The sequence below is a fragment of the Tenrec ecaudatus genome, chromosome 10, assembly GCF_050624435.1.
Source record: "Tenrec ecaudatus isolate mTenEca1 chromosome 10, mTenEca1.hap1, whole genome shotgun sequence".
Classification (NCBI taxonomy): Eukaryota; Metazoa; Chordata; class Mammalia; order Afrosoricida; family Tenrecidae; genus Tenrec; species Tenrec ecaudatus.
Window position 1 is genome coordinate 42,990,310 of NC_134539.1, and position 13,457 is coordinate 43,003,766.

Consider the following 13,457-nt stretch of genomic DNA (forward strand, 5'->3'; position numbering starts at 1 on the left):
AAAAGAAATGGGACTCTGGGTGGGCCATATTATTCATGTGCTCATTTTACCCCGGGGGGCGGGGGGGGGGCTGACTCAGCTTCCAGCAGAGAGAAAACCCTGGATCCTTATTTGGAGCATGAAGGCCAGGACACACCTGCAGCCCGCAGGCCCCGCCCACCCGCCAACTGCCACCCAGCCAGCGACGCCGGGACTCGCGGCCCCGCCCCTTCCTTCCCACGCCGGACCCCGGCCAGCGCGCAGGCGCAAGGAGCGCCGGGGCGGCGGCGCGCGCGGCCGCGGCTTCCCTTCCCTCCGGCCGGTCGCCGTGCTCGCGGGGAACCGGCAGCGCCGGGGGCCGTCGACATGGAGTCTCCGTGGGATGAGCTGATCCTGTCTTTCTCCCGCACGTCCATGTTCCCCTTTTTTGACATCGCCCACTACCTGGTGTCGGTGATGGCCCTGAAGCGGGAGCCGGGTGAGTGCGGGCGCTCCAGCCCGCCGGCCCCCTCGGCGTCCCCCACACGGCGCGGGCGGCGGGCGGCCGAGAGACCCCGCTGCCCGTCGGGGGGGGGGGCGACTTGGGGTCTGGACCCCCGGGGCAGCCGCGCGTCCGAGCCCCGTCCGGCTGGCGTCGCCCAGGACTGGCGCGGCCCGCGGGTCACCGCCACTTGGTGGAACAAGTACTTCAGAAGCCACCGCAGAGCACAGCCTCCGGTGGGGCAGCCTGTCCCGTGGCTAACGTCGTACAAACTCAGGACAGGCGCGAGTCCACGCACCCACGTTCCCCTCCACGAGCTTCCGCCGGGCGGAGCTGGCGGCCCGGGATTGCCCCGGACGAATGGGGCCCAAGGTCGCCGTCAGCCTAGGGGCATCCGACACGGTCACCGTGCGTGGTCCACTCCTAGAATCCCGAGCTCGGGTTTCCATCTGTACTCACCAGTGGGGCTAGGGACGTGGGCCGGCACCGTCCGAAACGGAGACACCCGAATGCCCGGCCGGGAAGCTTTTGATGCCGTATTTCGACAGACGTTTCTTATTTTTTAAGAAAAATATTCCTCTAGTTACGCAGCGATAAGAACTTTTGGTTTGGCAAGCCCAGCGTATGGATATCTATCTATAGGTGCAAGCTGTGCGGATTTGCTTTTGAACTCTCTCAGGTCCGAGTTGTGAGCATGACTAAGTGACAGTGACACGCTTGTGCCACTGGTGTGTTCGTTGCTGGTGTTTTTTATTTTGTGGCCACGTTTGTCCTTTTGATGGTGTGTTTTAGCTATAACATTGTGGTAATTGGTGGACCTGTGTCGAGAACTTTTTTGGAGAATGAAGTAGAGTCACAGAAAAGGAGAAAAATTAAAAAGGCGTCTGCGGAGTTACCAACTAACTATGCGACTCAGCAGATAATGTAATTCATTGTAGAGTTTACAAAACAATGTTATTAGTATTCATATCATCTAGGAAATATCAATACTCAATTTTATAACTATATCGTATTCTGTGATTAAAGTGAATAGTATTACCAAAAATTCCGTACGGTCTAGGATGGCAGGAGGTTCATGGCGAGGTTGACACCATGAAGTCAGGCACCGTGGAACCTCAACTCTAGTGACACCCCCTACAGTGTTGAGAGCTCTTTAAATTATGTCATGATGGAGAACGATTTGAGCTTATACTTTACATTTAGATTATTTTTCCCACTATATTTCTTTATCCCTGTCATACATGCTTGGTAGAGGGTCAACAACGAGGACGAAAACCCTTCATGAGATGGATTGACACGGCCTCTAACATGACACCATGTGAGGAAGGCAATAGATTGGGTAATGCTTTGTTCTGTTAAGCACAGGGTTGCTATGGATCTGAGCGGGAGCTGACTAAACAGCCTCTGCCAGTCTTAACAACTATATTGCTTTGGAGTAAGCTGTTAACCGAAAGGTTCACGTCTACCCAGAAACAGGAAGAAAGGCCGGATGGTCTGAAAATCAGCTGTTGAAAACCCTGTGGTGCATAGTTCTATTCTGACCTACACGGACTTGCCAAGAGTAGGAATCCACGCGGCCACTGGTCGTTAATGCCTCTGTAGTTACTCTGCCCACCATTTAGTTTTGCTTGGATCTTTCTGAGTCTAAATATCTCTTTCTATTTCTCTCTTCTCGCGCTGCTTTGTTCTACAGAGAGTTAATGAATGAGGACTTGAGGATGTTGCTGTACTTCGTTCATTAATAACTGGCCTTTTCTGTTTTACTACTTCATTTTCAATATTTGGTGTGTTTTTCTATAGACATACAGCAGGGACCCCTGGAGTTCCCTGATGTTCTCAGGTAAAAACTATTTTCCGAATATGCAGATTTTTATTGCTTTTTCACACACGTGTATAGTGCGGTTTTCCAAGGCTGCATGATGGCTGCACCTGTGACAGCTGACAGACTGATTGCAGAAGCAGCTGTGAGAATCCGCCTGCTATTTTGCCAGCATTAAAGAGATTAGTGCAATGTAAAACTGTATGACTCTTTTTACTCCATTTTTTTCCCTTTGGAAAACAGAGTTGTTTTTTCATAAATACATTATTTATGCTAACATTTAGTTAAAAATTTCTATGTACTATCCTAAATGTCAGTGCATATAAGCATAAACAAAAGCATTTGGACTCCTTGAAACAATTAAAGTCAGGCATTTTGTTAGGATTCATGTTTCTCCAAAGATGGCGCATTCTGCTTCTGTAAATATGGACTTATATTTTGCCTTGTAGTGTCTGGTTTCACATTAACTTTACCCAAAGTGTTTGTTCGTGAGTGATGATCTCTAGATAAGTGAGGTGATGAGGTAACTCTGGTTGGTGGCTGTCAGGCCAGAAAGACTCACCCTGTGGAATCTGTGGTCACTTGATGCTGACCGAGCTAGAGAGGGAGCTGGAGTTTGTACTAGCACTGAGATCCCTAGTAGCAGTTCTGAAATGCAGAAGATCCATGGGCTTCCTGGTTGGTGGAAGACATGGGAGCAAGTAATGAGTCCCTTGGGCTATGAAATCTTTGCTTTGGCTGAACTCTGGGTCTCTTCTCGATGCCAATGCTGATTTATGGCTTATAATAGAGCTGTAGTGGTGTACTGGTTATGTGTTGGGTTTCTAACTGTGGTCAGCAGTTCAAAGCCACCATCTGCTCTGCAGGAGAAAGATGAAGCTTTCTACTCCCATTAAGAGTTAACAGTCTTGGCATGATGTCTACTCCCTAGATGACAGCACTGAAGATACAGGGTGGGGAGTGTGGCCGGTCTGAATGTCCCACATGGGGGAAAGCCAAGAAGGGAGTACAGCGCATCAGCAATGTGAACGAAATCCTCAAAGTAGACTTCTGACTCACGGGGCAGCACTTGGCACCTCATTTGAATGGGTTGGGGAATATTCACAAAGGTCAGCAGTTAGACCTGTGTGAGTGCGTGTGTGTGTGTGTGTGTGTGTGTGTGTGTGTGTGTTTGTATGTATCTATATAAGATAGGACAAGCAATCTCAAGGAGACAGCAATTGACCAATGGTCTGGGGCATGGGAGAGGAGGAGATGGGGGGGACGGGAACAGTGAGCCAATACATCAGGGATGGAAATAGCAAGGGACCTACAGCTGACGGTGAAGAAGTACAACAAGGAATAAAAGCTGTATATATTGGTATAAATATAGATATGTATATATGTAAATATAAAAAGATAGGTATATTTCCTCTCTCCATAAACACACACACACACACACACACACACACATACACACACACGCAATAAGGAACCAGATGGACTCTGGGCCTCTACTTAACTCCTACCTAAGTACAAGAACTGTTCTAATGTGGCAATGTATGATACTCACCTTCCTGACATTGCTGAAGACAAAATGGCTGCACAAGCAAATGTGATGAAGAAAGCTGATGGTGCCCGGATATTAAAATATATAGTGTCTGGGATCTCAAAGGCTTGAAGTTAAACAAGCAGCCATCTAGCAGGGAAGCAGCAAAGCCCACATGGAAGAAGCATGCCAGCCTGTGTGATCCTGAGGTATTGACAGGAAGGGGTGTCAGAAGTTCAGAATCAAGCAATCAAATTGACAAGAAGGAACATAGGTAAAGACCCCAAACCCACCTGTAGGACAACTGGATAGTCCCTCACAGAAGGACCACACTGATAGGACGTTTTATATCCAGGGTGCAATAGAGCACTGATGAAACACACAGCTATCTTCTAGTTCTTTAAAAAGACCTCTCCCCACTATTATGGCCTTAAAAAGTTTTAAAACCTCACTGACCTTGCTAGACCTGCGCATATACATTGGTACAATTAAAGTCCAGAAGTCCAGGGGAGACCCCAAAGCTGTGGCTGGCATCCTGATGGGGTGGAGGGAACCCCTTAAATTTGTAGCCCTCAGGTCAGAAATGAGGGAGCCCAGAGAGTGCCTCTGAGCCTGTGTATAGTATCTTAGAAAGGTTCTTGAGGCAATGCTGACTTGGTAGCCTGCAGGTCAGAGAGGGGGCTCCTGGGGACTGGCATTTCAGTTCTGAACTAACATTAAAACTCGCAAGATCTGACCCAGTTATGGCTGGTTCTGGTCACAGGATGAATTGTGTGGTTGGGCAGTTTGTATCAAGACTAAACAGTTGGGGGGTTGGGGTATGAAAGTGTTCTAAAATTGATTGTGGTAATGATTCTACAACTCTTCTTGATATGATTGAACTATTGAATTGTGTGATATGTGGATTAAGTGCCAATAAAATTGTTTTTTAAAAAAAAGGCTAAACAGAAGTGTAAAGTGGGGATTTGTTATGTCTTCATAGTTGGTGATATAAAAAGTGCATTTTTGATGGGATATTTGATATTTAATTTTATATCAAATTAAATTATAATATTTAATATATCTAGGCAGATATAATTTACGTACAGTATATTTCTTTTTTTATTAAAGTACTTTGAGTTTTGGCAAACATAGTCAAATTAAACTATATATAATGATTTTATTATTCACCCAGAATTCTCTCCTGCCCTTCTTTTGTAGTCAGCCACTTGTTAACCCTTTTTTTTAAACCTTCCTATTTCTTTATATTAAAATGTTTCTGCTAAAACAATGAGTATATATTTTTTGTCTCCTGAATTGGATTCTGACTGATACAGTAACCTGGGAAATTACCTTCCCAAGATATCTAAAGTGCTTGCTACTTATAGTTCATTGGATCCAATAATATAAGATCTTCGGTATAATAAACCGATGTGGTAATGTGTAGACTCCTTAAGATCCAGATCTCTGTGCACTTTGTTATAGTAGAGAGAGGGAGAGTTAACATGGATTTGAGATGAGATGGTGAAACCACCCACCCAGTGCCATGGGGTCAATTCGAACTCATAGTGATTCTGTAGGACAAGAGAACTCCATAGGGTTTCCATGGCTGTAAATCGTTATGGAAGCCGATTGCCTCAGTTTTCCTTTGTGCAGCAGCTGGTGGATTCTAACCTGAGTTCACCTTTTGGTTAGCAGCCCAATGTTTAACCCACTCTGCCTCGAGAGGTCGGAGCAGAGTGCTTCTGGAAGTGCTTGCAGATATGGAGGAAAAGGCATTGGCATACCATATGACAGGCTTATGTTGATTTGTCCCAGTCATAACACTCTGACTTGAATACTACCTGCAGGTGGAGTCAGTACTGAAATATATTTATGAAAATCCACCGTAATTCTCCAGAATCCATTTGCCTTGTTAAGAGACCATACAGACAAATGGGACGTGACAGTGAAAGTCACCTTTCATCTTCTATGGTTTTGATTAGAGCACCAGTTTCTAGAACTTGTCTTATCTTAGCCGAGAGAGAAAGGTCAAAGGGCTTCTATGTGGCCAACCTACTGTAATGATTCTTAGTCTATGGATCATAGTCACTGAGGGGGTTGTGTCTTCAAGGAATGTCTATTCTAGTTATGCATTAAGGAACACTGCAAATAACCCCTGAGGGCTGTGTGTGTGTGTGTGTGTGTGTTGGTATAATTGTGCATCTCCTTGACCAACTGTGATCAAACTCAACTCCAAACTCCTTGAATTATATCATAGAAGTCTCCCTTTGTGCATGGTTATTGTTTAATAATTCTGATAATAAAATGTAGTTGAGAGATGAAATTGATTCTTTGCTAATTTTCTTAGTTTTAAGGAGATAATTCTGTAAAAGGAAAAGAGGAAGGGAAAAGTAGAGTGATGTAACTTTGAAATGCTTAACACCTGTAGTTAAAGGTTTAAGAAGGGTAAACACCCAAATGCTTCTTTCTAGAGGTAATGTTAACTACCAGCAAGCTGACTGTTAACTGTCCCAAAAGCAGCTGCAGTGCACATAGTTCTTTGAAATGGGGGCACATGGAAGAACTAAAACCGAATGAGTACAGCCAAATAAAGAAGCCATATATGTAGTCCATTGAGAACAATATTATGTCAAGTTTTATTATAGTCAAGCCCAGGGACCCTCAAACTTTTAAAACAGGGGCCAGTTCACTGTCCCTCAGACCCGTTGGAGGGCCGGACTATAGTTTTAAAAAAACCTGCGAACAAATTCCTCTGCACACTGCACATCTCTTATTTTGAAGTGAAAAAACAAACGGGGCAAAAACACCCGGAGGGCCGGATCAATGTCCTTGGCGGGCCGCAGTTTGAGGACACCTGGTCAAGTCAATAAAACTACTTTAAAGATAATCCAATGATTCATTTTGGGTAGAGTTGTAGAATTATTTTGGAGATTGAATTTTATGAGATTTTATTGTAAGTAAACTAAAAAAACCAAACTCACTACCATTGAGTCAATGCTGACTAGAATTTAGTTTTTATTTCATTTTTAGCTTTCAATCAATATTGGGAGTATTTTGTTATTAAAGCCTATTGTAACTCAGAGTGGTTCACTTAATTTAAGTTTTCTTTTTAATGTCAGTATGTAAAAAATAAATACTCTTTATCTTGGGTAAATAACTTAGTTTATCCCTTAACTAAAGGAATGTGAAGGGGCTTCAGTAAGTTTTCAGATAAATGGAATTCGTCGTTAAGTATTCTAACCCCCATTATCTTTATTTAAAAACTTAAATGAAAGTTCTTTTAGTAATTGTTCTTTGCCTATTGAAAATTTACGTATTTTAAAGATTCTTAAGTTCCAGGTTAAGTTTGGATCGTTTCACAGCTTAACATCACATTAAAATAAATCTGGTACCAGTATTATGTGTGCAAATGGGCATAATATAGAATGATGCTATAAGACCCTGCATCCTATAAAAAGTAGTGTGGGCCTTGAGAAAAGTTTGTATAAATTGCCATCAAGTTGACCCCTACTCATGGTGGCCCCATGTATGCTAGAGCTGAACTGGTTCCTTAGGGTTTTCATTGGTTGATTTTTTTTCTCCAAAGTAGATTGTCTATCCATGTGTGTAGTTAGATAACAACACATTTGAATTGGAAATAGAGTACGCTCACAACTTACATCAGAATTTGGCTTTAAAGGCAGCATGGCCCTTTATCACTCAAAATAACTTGGAGAAGTTGCTGCACTGGAAATGGAAATAGCCTATCTTTTAATTTGATAGGTTTCTTATAAGTACTTAAGAAGGAGTCCTGTTAGTGCAGTGTTTAAACACTGGCTGTGTTCCTAATTGCAAAGTTCATGGTTCAAACCCACAAGCCACTCCTTGGGGGGCACCTGAGGCTGTCTATTTCAACACAGATTTAGTCTCAAAGCTGAGGGAGCCATTTGACTGTCCTGTCAGGCTGCTGTGAGTGGGAATTGAGTTGATGGCAGTGTTTCCTTTAAAATGAATTGTTTTTCCATGTTGGAACAAGTCATCATCACTTAAGGTTTTCACATATTCATATCATTAAACCCCAGAACCACTTAATTGACACGGTGTGTCACCACAGAAAATTCACATCTTCCAACTCATGTTCTCTCCTAGACATAGGTTATTGTGTGAAATGTATTTTAAATTTAAAATGTTTTTTAATTAAAAAACTTTTATGCAGATCTTCCACCGCCAAGCATATATCATTTAAAGTGTATGTTAAATTCAGGTATGTTGTTATCCTTCAGAACTCACACACACATTGACATAGTTTTTTGTTGGTGTGCTTGTGTGCTTTTATCTGAGTGGGCTTCTCCAGAGGTGGCCACAGTTAAGTGTGGTAGGAATTCTTACAGACCTTATTCAGCTTGCAGGTTTATATGAGCGCTATTGCTATATCCCTATAGAAACCGGTTTCTCATGTGATTTTTAACATACATATTATTTACATCCATATGATTTTATGTGCCTATTTGGCGTATTTTTTTTTCTTAAGGTCTTTGCAGCGAAATTACACAAAATATTATGATTACATTAGCAATCCCAGATGCATCCCTTTTCACATCATTTTACACCAAAACTTTCACACATAATGTGGACTAATTCTACCCAAACATCGATAATTATTTGGCATATTTTTCCTCCCACATAGTATGTCCTAGAATTATTCCTTGTCACTTACATACAAAGCTGTTTTATTCTTTGGAATACTTTAATGTTCCTCAAATTGGATATGCCATAATTTGTTAAAATCTTGATTAAATTAGACAATTTGTATGTGAACATTTTAAAGAATTCAAATAGAATTACATAATATGGTTAAATAAATTTAAAGTTCCCTCAACCATCTTCCTGAATTGTAATTTCTCTCAAAAGATAGAAATGAACAGCTTTATGTTGCATATCCTATTCTGTGCATTTCATGCATATGTACCTACAGAAATGCATAATTTTGGAGTTTTTCTCTCATGCTATAAATACTGTTTTTCAGCATAATTATATTTGCCTTTTTAAAAAAAAACTCAACATAGAGTTTGGGGGAATCTTGCAGTGCTAATATTGATCTCCCACCCTCTTGAATTGTTCCTGCGTCCTACTTGTTAGGACAGCAATCATGGTCTAGTTAAATGTTCCTTTAAGGACGGTCATTTAGAGTTTATTCATCTTTTTTACAACATTATAAACACCGTTCTTGGGGTACTTGAGTAGATTTAAAATTGAAATTGATGCTGTTAAATTGTTCTTCACAGTGGTTTTACCCTGACACCCAGACTTACTGTCACTGTGGTCATCCCCAGTAGAAGGGCCACAGAGGCTCTCCAGGGCTGTAAGCCTTTGTGGCAGCAGCACTCCAGGGCTTTGCTGCTTCGCCCGCGGACTGTGCGGCACCCCAGGGCTTCAGCCCCTGTGCCACCAGGCTTCCTTAGATAGTCTCTCAGGACATAAGCGTTCTTCCACACCTTGACTGGTTTAATAATACTAGGCTGTAATTTTCTTCTTGCCAATTGAATGTATATTAAGTATTTTATTTTGCGTTTTAAAAAAATCATTTTATCGGGGGCTCGTACAACTCTTCTCACAATACATCCATCCATCCATTGTGTCAAGCACATTTCTACATTTGTTAAACTAATGAGCAGATAACTTATATTTATTAGCTATTTCTAGGTTTTGCTTTATTATTTGCTCATAAAAATCAGGAATACTGAATTTCTATCAAATTATCTTTTCCTCTCTGTCTAAAAGAGGAACACAGTCAAGGAGATTGACGGACACAATGACTCAACCCTAACAGTTATGAGGGTGGTAGATGACAGGGCAGTACAGCAAAAGAATGGTTACATTAATTAATCGAGTGGTGAATTACTTTAATGAATTTCTAAACATTTGACCTTCCTTGAATACTTCTAATAAAATCTCCTTGATCATGATTTCTTATATTTACAAAGAACAACTGATTTTAATTTGTTACTAATATTTTCATGCATTATATTTGTAAGTAATAATTAGTCTTTCCTTTCTTTCCTCCTCCCCCAATTTCTTTTCAGTTTTTGAGATTAAGATTCAGTTGTCTCAGAACGAGTCAGAATTTCCAGGCTTTGCTATTCTCTACATAGCATGAGCAATGAAAATTGCTTAGTAAATGTTTTCTACTTATTTGTCTGGGTCTAGCATGTTTCTTAGGGTAGAACTTTGCCTGCCTGGTAGTTTTTCCTGCAGTCATTAATGTTTTCAGGCTTCTGTAGAATTTTTAAAGGAATTTTGCTAATTGATAGTTACTTAGAAAATTGCCCATACCAACTACATTTTCACACTTGTTAGAGTAAATACATGCTGTTTTGCTGTAATAAAAAAAAATCCCTCTAACAAGAGTTAAGTCAAAGGGAACTGAGGAAAGAGCTAGGAGGCAAAGGGCATTTATAGAGGTCTAAATGAAGGCATGTACATATGCAAATATATTTATGAGGCTGGGGAAATAGATCTATGTGCATATATTTATAGGTTTAGTATTAGGTAGCAGAAGGACATTGGGCCTCCACTCAGTTACTCTCTCAATGCAAGAATACTTCTATTAAATTGGCATTCTCTGATACTCACCTTCCCGACACAACCGCTGAAGACAAAGCGGGCGAATAAGCAAATGTGGTGAAGAAAGCTGATGGTGCCCGCCTATCAAAAGAGATAGAGTCTGGGGTCTTAAAGGCTTAAAGGTAAACAAGCGACCATCTAGCTCAGAAGCAACAAAGCCCACATGGAAGAAGCACACCAGCCTGTGTGATCATGAGGTGTCGAAGGGATCAGTTATCAGGCATCATCAGAACAAAAAATCATATTGTGAATGGGGAGGGGGAGTGTGGAGTGGAGACCCAGAGCCCATTTGTAGGCAACTGGACATCCCTTACAGAAGGGTCTCAGGTTGGAGATGAGCCAGTCAGGGTGCAGTGTAGCAACGATGAAAAATACAACTTTCCTCTAGTTCCTAAATGCGTCCTATCCCCCCACTGTCATGACCCCAGTTCTGCCTTACAAATATGGCTAGACTAGAGGATGTACAGTGGTACAGATAGGAATTGGAAACACAGGGAATCCAGGGCGGATGATTCCTTCAGGACCAGTGGTGAGAGTGGTGGTACTGGTAGGGTAGAGGGAGAGTGGGTTGGAAAGGGGGAACCGATTACAAGGATCTACATGTGACCTCCTCCCTGGGGGACGGACAACAAAAAGTGGGTGAAGGGAGACATCGGACAGGGAAAGATGTGACAAAACACTAATTTATAAATTATCAAGGGTTCATGAGGGAGGGAGGACCGGGACGGGAGGGGAAAAACAAGGAGCTGATGGCAGGGGCTTGGGTGGAGAGCGGAGAGAATGATGAGAGCAAGGAATGTACAAATGTGCTTTACACAATTGATGTATGTGTGGATTCTGATAGGAGTTGTACGAGCTCCTAATAAAATGATTAAAAAAAAAGATATCCCCCCCCCAAAAAAGCATCATAATCAAAAAGTTAAAAAAATCCCTCTAACTACAGTTATCATGTTTTTAAAAACTTTGAATCTTGTATGGACTTGCTGAACAGTAATCTGTTTTATTAGTCTTTTCAAAGAACAGCTTTGGTGCACTTTATGGATTGCCTATATTGATCCCCCTTATTTTAGCTCCATTTAATTATTTTCTGTCTCCTTTTCCCTGAGTTTATTTTTCGGTATTTTCCCCCTTGGTATTTCCTGACTTAGAGCTAGAAGAGTTGTCTCCCAGGTACTCGTGGCTCCTACTCACCTCCTGTCTACGCTACTGTTTTCTTTTTCTACAATTTTAATTTATGCACATTAAATTTTGAAAACACTAGTGCAATTTAAAGACATTTGGTAACAGTGATTACTTAAATATGTGTATTCTAAGACCCATACTACATTTATCAGAATCCAGGAGTTTAGCAATGATGTAATACTTTTATCTAATTCACCGTTCATAATTTAGATTTTCTTAGCTGTTGAGGAAATGATGGCATGGGAAGTCACATCTTGAGATGATAATGCAACTCCACATTTGCTCATGAATTATTTCTGTGAAGTAGATGTAAAACTTGCCTCTACCTTCCAACCTTCCTTTTCCCACGGACAGCAATCGTCCCTCTTCAGGACTCTGCTTTTCTGTTGGGTTAAATAATCGCTTACAATGGGCACACCCAACTCACAAACAGTACTCACAATTATGGGATTTATTGGATGCCACAGATTACAAGTCAGGATCAGAAATGTTAAGGATACAGTTGTTTTGTCTATAATTATTTTCCTTAGTCATTTTGGTAGGCATGCTACTCTGGTTCTCAGTCATGAAGTCACATAGCCCCTTGGTCTCTGTTCTGCTCAGGCAAGGGTTAGAAAGCTCCTTTAGCACTGATAAATGCCTAACGGGGACTCCACTTTATAAGCCAGCCTCCTGCCTGAAGGCACTCAACTTTACTTGTTCTAAGCCTGGGAAACTCCTGCTGTGTCTCATGATGCTGCCACCAGCACTCTGCTCTTTGTTTCTTGCTGATCATGAGATTTGTCTGTTCCTGCTTCTAATAAGGCTCATAGTAAACCCAGTGGAATGGCAGAACTGACCAAGATTTTCATAGGAGTGGTCTACACTCTTGTTTTCATGTTCCCACCCGACACTTGGTAGGAGTTAAAAAGACTATTGATAGAAGAGACATACCAACTTCTCTTCACTACAACTGTCCAAATAAAGGCCTGTATAATTCTTTACTGACCCAAGATATGAATCAGAGCATGCCTTCTGTTTAGTTGACTTATCTCTTTAATGACATTTAATTTGGAACATTTCCTTAACCTTGACTTGCATTTCTAAATCTGAATCTTTAAAAAGTACAGGCCAGGTTTTTTATGCCAGAATAGTCCTTTATTTGGGTTTGTCTGATTACAGCAGTTTAGGTTATACATTTTTAATAGAAATACCATGGAAGTAGTGATGTGGCTTCAATGCTTCACATCAGGAATCATCTGGTGGTTGCTGCATGTCTGCATAGTTTCTCCACTCTAAAGTTTTATTTTCCCTCTGTAATAAGTGATCTATTAATTTTAAGATATTTTGAGATGATGTCAGTATCCTGTTCTTCATCAGTGTTTTATTTCTGGGTATGTTTTAGTCTTCTGTTTCCAGCCTCTAGTTTATTTGTACCAGCCTTTTTTATTTTCTAAAGTTTTTCATGTATATATATATATCTATTTTTGGCATATTATATTGCACAGGAATGATTATAATAGGGTTTGTGAAGGAAGTAGACAGGTGAAGAGATTGATTTTAATGGTCTACTGTTAGATACCTGAGTGAGAGCTTGAACAGAGCATGTTAAGATGGCAAAAATCACTTGTGCCATCACAACATGCCTTCTGGCTTTGCTTTATAGCAGCGGTTCTCAACCTGTGGGTCGCGACCCCTTTGGGTGTTGATGGACCCTTTTGCAGGGGTCACCTGGGTCATCACAGTAGCAAAATGACAGTGATGAAGTAGCAACTAAAATAATTTTATGGTTGGGAGGGGGTCACCACAACATTAGGAACTGTATTAAAGGGTTGCGGCATTAGGACGGTTGAGAACCACAGCTTTATAGAATTAAAGACATGGTTTATAATGATTGTGATTGT

At 41.4% G+C, this 13,457-nt stretch overlaps 1 protein-coding gene across 1 annotated transcript in view; it reads left to right on the forward strand.

Annotated features, from left to right (window-relative positions):
- The first annotated feature begins 251 nt into the window (after nucleotides 1-251).
- Nucleotides 252-13,457, forward strand: part of TMEM38B (transmembrane protein 38B) — a 41,435-nt gene continuing 28,229 nt past the window's right edge. Inside the window, exon 1 of the mRNA XM_075560269.1 lies at nucleotides 252-457. Within this exon, the coding sequence (XP_075416384.1) occupies nucleotides 346-457 (112 nt within the window). The 5' untranslated portion in view covers nucleotides 252-345. The remainder of the gene's footprint in view (nucleotides 458-13,457) is intronic.